General features: G+C 37.3%; 1 protein-coding gene across 5 annotated transcripts in view; it reads left to right on the top strand.

Annotated features, from left to right (window-relative positions):
* Window positions 1-605: 605 nt before the first annotated feature.
* The window catches only part of golga4 (golgin A4), a 28,166-nt gene continuing 22,771 nt past the window's right edge, over window positions 606-6,000 (top strand). Inside the window, exons 1-3 of one of the 5 annotated variants that reach the window (XM_059359083.1) lie at window positions 606-855; window positions 2,417-2,497; window positions 4,579-4,680. In XM_059359083.1, the coding sequence (XP_059215066.1) occupies window positions 778-855; window positions 2,417-2,497; window positions 4,579-4,680 (261 nt within the window). In that variant the 5' untranslated portion in view covers window positions 606-777. The remainder of the gene's footprint in view (window positions 856-2,416; window positions 2,498-4,578; window positions 4,681-6,000) is intronic. The other 4 variants (XM_059359082.1, XM_059359081.1, XM_059359085.1 and 1 more) reach the window with 4 other exon arrangements.

The following is a 6,000-nucleotide window of genomic DNA, read 5'->3' as shown; positions in this document are numbered from 1 at the left end:
AATATAATATGTAATATTAGATAATAAACAATATAAAAATAAAATGAAAAATATAAATAAAGTAATTATAAGTAAAATAATATGATATATAATATATAATAATAATAATAATAATAATAATAATAATAATAATAATAATAATAATAATAATAATAAATAAGGCCGGTAAGGCCGGTATAATAATAATAGTAGTATATTACAGTATATAGTATAATAGTAATGGCAGCAACATTATATATAATAATAATAATAATAATAATAGTAATAATATTAATAACATAGCAAAGTGTCGTGCGTAGAAAGTCTCTTTTCCAAGAGAGACCTGGCCAAGAAAGCAGCACAAAAAGTGACAAGTTACAACATTTAAACACAGTTAACATAAACAATTAAATACAATTAAATACAAATACAGCCATCACAACAACAGTGAAGGAGCCTCAAGTATAGAGAGTATAGTCACACACCGACCAAGGGAAATAATTTCTTTATCCTTTAGAATCGAAAAGACATTGTTATAATCCCAGTGTAATTGCATGTTTTCTCCAGAAGTGGCGCTGCAGCTAATTTATCCCGGACTGGCCCTTTAACTCTGACGTTTCAGTTTTCCTCCACGTTGGCCGCACATGCGCAGAGAGCGAGGTCACCTGCTGGATATCAGAAGCGAACAAGGAAGTCTAGCACTGAGGGCTGGATGTCAGGCTGAACTAAAACAAAATACATCTCCGCCGGATAGTAGTCATCTGGCTCGTCAGCTGTTAGCTACATCGGCGTGACAAGATGTTTAAAAAACTCAAGCAGAGGATAAACGAGGAGCAGTCACCGCTGAGGAATGCGCAGTCACCACAGCAGGCCCAGGTTGGTTGTTGTGTTGCTGGGGGCTAACAAGCTAAGCTAACTACTGTTTACATTGCTGAAGATAGCTGTCGTTTCGCAGACGTAATAGTTCAAGCATCGAAACTGGTTGTTTAGTAATATTGCATTGACCTATCTTTAAAAGATGTCAACTTTTGTCTACTTGTCTTCCTCTTTGCTCTAAACGTTAGCACCATGCTAAATCTGTTAGCTGCCTAACTTAGCTGTCATCAGCTGCTGCTAGTAAGGTGCGTTCAAAGAAACATGTAACTGGTATATCTTGTCGTCCCAGGTGAAAAAGATACCCGTGAGCTTCGTTGTAAAAACACTCTTCGTGAATCTTTAAATAGCAACTGAGACAATATGGGTGTGTCTGTTTCATGTTGCTTGCATTGGCTGCAAATGGGTATCAGCTGACTGCTTTATTTGACACATGCAAATCCTGCAAGTGCCGAACGCCTGCCATCACAGTACATGAATATCAAACGTTAGCGAGAGTCAACACTGAAGTTAAAGTAAATAATCATTAGAACACTGCAACAAATCTGCTTTGTCTTAGTCTTAACAGTAGTTTGCAGTTAGGAGGTTAATATTCATCCTGCTGCAGGTTCAACCTGTCCCCATTTCCCCTTGCAGTGTTGTGTTTGTTAATGTTTTGCAGATATTGTTAGTGTTATTATTTTTAACTCCTCTTCTGTATTCCGAACAAAGACAAGTTGTCCTTTTTAGAGATCTGTTGTTTGGTTTTGCTATATCATCTAAAACCCACATATGAGTATTTTTTGAAAAACCTCATTTGCAGCTGTAAAAGACATCTAATGGGCATTTATGACAAATGTGTTGTAACTATGTTCAAGTTGTTTTGGATGTAGAAGCCCCTTTTCATAGCGCATGGTCATTTTGTCTAATTTGTATTCATGGTTTGGGTTTCTCTTAATGCAACTTGGCCCTTGGGTGGGGCAAACCTAGTCTTGCAATTCATGGCACCCCTTATCTTAAAAAAACAAACAAAAGCTGATTGAGTTGACTGGAAAAACAGTGAATTTTTGACCAGAAAGGTTTTATTAACAGGGATCTCATGGGCATGAAAAGATTTTACAGGCCTGGAAAACTCATGGAATTAGTTAAATCCTTGTATTTTCTGTAGCTGCTGAGCTATAATATGGGGGATGTTTTATGTTCATTGTTTTCTCCACGCATTCTCTCTCCCCCCTTTTTTGAGTTGAGAATGCATAAAGAATATATTTAACTGGAAGAAATGCAATATATATATATATATATATATATATATATATACACAAAACTGTCTGGACTAAAGCCTTTATAGTTATTTTGCAGAAGTGATTTCCAGAATTGCATCCACTAAAATTGTATTGTGGGTCCTTGAAAAGTTTTGAAATTGAAAATGTGTGGGAACCCTGGATTATGCAAAATGCAGTATTATTGTGGTCCTTCCAAATATTGTATGTCTGAAAAACTTGAAAAGAGCATGCCTATGAGTGTGTGGAAATTGGGGTAAAGGGATGCTATGTTTGTAATACAAATACTGTTTTATTTATTTTAGCAGATGGGCAGTGGAGACCGGCGCAGCAGTCAAACCCCGCCGCTTCACCATGATGGCTCACCCTCTCCCAGTGACAGAGAGGTGAGCATGGGGTCAGCCTCTGACAGATATATGCTTCATATATTTTAAACTCAAACTGCAGCCTGCCAAAATGTTGTTTTTTCTTCCCAGCTTTTATTCTAATTTTCAAAGCGGAATAATGTTTCTGTCAGTCCTGTGTTTTGTTTCGCTTACTGCTCCCTCAATAACAACCCAGTCCCTTTTTTTATTGCTGTGCCAAGTGAAAGCAAATCAGTGAGCAGGTTGTGCTTTCAGTTTTCAAAGAGTGAAGGCTGATAATTTCCACTTCTCATCATCTACTCCCAAATTAAATCAACTCAACTTTCTGTCCCAGGCTAATGGTAATTTATAAATATGATAAAATATGCACCGTATTCCCTGCACCTATTACTGAAGCATATTTCCTGAATCATGTAATTACTTCAGGCAACAGATGGCAGCCTGGCACCACACAGTCACACACATGATTTCATGAGTGTACATGAGCCTGAATAACATTGTTATAACTGATGTTGTAGAGCAATCAGCACTGTGATGTCGTCATATACAGGTATGGTCTGTTAAGTTTTCCTTCCAATTAACTGCATGTATGTACACGAGACAACGGATCTGACATTTAGAGGGTGTTTTGATGTTCATCTTTAAGAGCACTTGGTCAAGTAATGCAATCTTGTCTTTTGTTAAAAAGCTTTGTAACTTAAAATGATTATCATAGAATATATTAGAGCCCAACTGATATGTAATGTGATACAGTGATTTTTCAGTTGGAATGAAAATAGATCTTTTCCATGTGGAATGTGCACCACTTTTTCACCAATTAGACTCTGCAAAGGTGCCCCAAGGGCTGAGTTCTTAAACAAATAACTTTCTTAAAAAATATTATACCGTATTTATTATTATTTTATACACAATGTATTAAACTGTTTACCAATTCTGGAAAAGGACACTGAAAAAAATAAATAAAATAAGTGAAAAATAAAATAAATGTGCTAGATAAACACCAGTACTGAATGTTCATTGTCAATTAGTTGCTGACCAATTAACTGAAGAATATATAAAAATAAAATAAATGGCAAACACCATTTCCAAATCACCCCATGAACTATTTTCTGCAATACGTGTAACTTTAAAAAAAGTTAATATATATAGATTGATAGATTCATCATATTTTCTTTATTTTTATTTATTATACTATCAAAAGACATGCTCGTTTAGAGACATAGGGGAGATCCTTTTTAATGGTGGAGTGCAGACCATATTTCAGCATGCGTATGAATAATTGATGCATCCTTCTCTCAGTGTTTTTCTTTCTCTGGTGATTTGTTGCAATATTTCCCCCCCGAGTGGATGTGGGTAATTATTTGCAAGACTTCTTTGATTCATTAGACAGAGGTAGACCGGCGATGAGGTACTGATCACGACTGTGAGACTGATGATGCAACAACTGGTTAATACATCTATTTTAGAGCTCGGATATGGATGTGCACAGATTTGGCTGTTTGATCTTTAGATCCAAAAAAGGGCATGATTACTCATTCATGACAAGTTTCTCACATTCAACACTGCAGACTACGAACTGGAACAGCAACAGAGCCCCGATTTGCTCAGGTTTCTGTACACTACTCAGTCCCTTATCCTTTGGCATAGATGTGTTTTCGTAACTTGGGCCCATGTGCCCTCAACTTCAAAGCTTCTTATCATCGCAGCATCTTTTTTTCACCTCACAAATCTTTAACACTTTGACATCTCTGAAAATGTTTGTTTGCTTAATTGGAAGCAGATTTAGCCCATTTTTATGACAACATTATAACTTAAGACTTATGCAGAGACGTCAAACTGTTATTCATAACATTAATGTTGATTGAGTGTTTCACTTTCCCTCTTATCTTATTTTTCTCTTTATCCCATGTAGTCTCTTTCTCTCTCTCTCTACTCTCTCTCTCTCCATCCATCTCAGTCTCTCTCGGCCAGCCTCGTCTGGGCAGTATGGCTAGACACTCCCTTCAGCGCTATTTCACACTCATGGTGTTGTTTTTCTCATTGCTCTCTGTGTTCCTCTCCTTTCCCCACCTTTCGTCCCATTACTGCACTGACGGGGTCAGATGCTGGCCGGGATGATAGCAGAGCCCGCTTTTCTCTCTGAGTATACTATCTTTGCTCTGGACCATTCAAAACGACCCAAAACGGCCCAGGTAGCCAGTGTGGTGAGTTTGTCCTCACTTCCTGTCTCTTCCTCCTCATCTTTCTCCTCCTTCTCCTCCTCCTCTTGCCCTGTTCCTTCCTCCCGTCTCCGTGCCTTTGGGGAATCGGTAGAGGACTGTGGCCCAAGTAGGGACAGCTTGTTCCCTGCTCTCTGTTTCCTGTTTCCTTTGGATTTAGCAACAAGAAGGCATCTCATACCTAGGCTAACCCTGCATCTAATGGGAGTTATGGTTTACATTGTGGGATAGAAGCTTGTGTGCTTTCTGCCGTATGTTGGTTTCTTGCCCTACCTTTCAGTTCTTATAATCTGTCAAAGAATTGAATATTGCCCCCCCTGTCTTTAGGTATCCTTAGTTGCTTGCCTTATAGACCCTCTACACCCTGTTATGTTGCCTGATGGCCTTCGTCCCTTCTCCCCACAAGTCTGTTTATTTGGAGAGTTGCCGTATTCCTTTTTCAAGCTATGGGCAGGCTTTTTAAGCAGTTGAACCCCTAAATTGCTTGTAACTCTTTCCCAAATAAACAAACAGACCAGAGCACCTTTTGTAGATGCGGTTGTGGAGCTCAAAAACGACATGATGCGTGTTCATACAGTATGCGGAGGCAGAAAGAAGACTAGAGGAAAACAACATTTGTAACAATACTTCATTTGTGATGCATGGAGGTTTTACATGCATACAGTAAAATTATTTTCCTAACAATTTGTATATTTGTTTAAATGTGTAAGATATATTTGATGCAATGGGAAATGTTTGTTTGATGTTAATATATATTTTTGTTTAGTTTAATAATTGACTGCTCTGTGTAAAGATAGTTTGGCTATGTTTTTTTAAGTTCTTGTAATTACACCAGTAGATGTCCAGTCATATGATCATTTAATATTCACATACATCATTTGACATTAATTATAAAGACAATGAGGATCTTCCATTGGAGTCAGTGGTAACAACCTTATTAGTGTTTTCTAACATCAGTATTGACATACTGTTTGAGAGGGTAAATTAATGTTAATTAATGGGTGAAATTCTTGGTTATATCATTGCTAAATACAAATTTAATTGAAAAAAATGTATTCCTCTATACTTAACAGGGTTGTATAACAGTTTTCCCTCTGTTGATACAACCTCTGTTGTACTTTCTCTGTAACAGACTTTAGACATCAGTGAATTATTGCTCAACAGTCTGGAGAATTTTACAATTTACAACCATAGTGTCATCGCAATCTCTTGTGATTAACCACAAATGTGTCGTAATAGTCCCATATTGTAAAGAGGGAGGTTTCCATGTCTGTTCTGATTATAAGGCAGGTCTTGGTGTAATAA

This window comes from Centropristis striata, chromosome 20 (assembly GCF_030273125.1).
Source record: "Centropristis striata isolate RG_2023a ecotype Rhode Island chromosome 20, C.striata_1.0, whole genome shotgun sequence".
Classification (NCBI taxonomy): domain Eukaryota; kingdom Metazoa; phylum Chordata; class Actinopteri; order Perciformes; family Serranidae; genus Centropristis; species Centropristis striata.
Note: the sequence above shows the minus strand (reverse complement) of the source record. Positions and strands in the feature narration are given on the sequence as shown.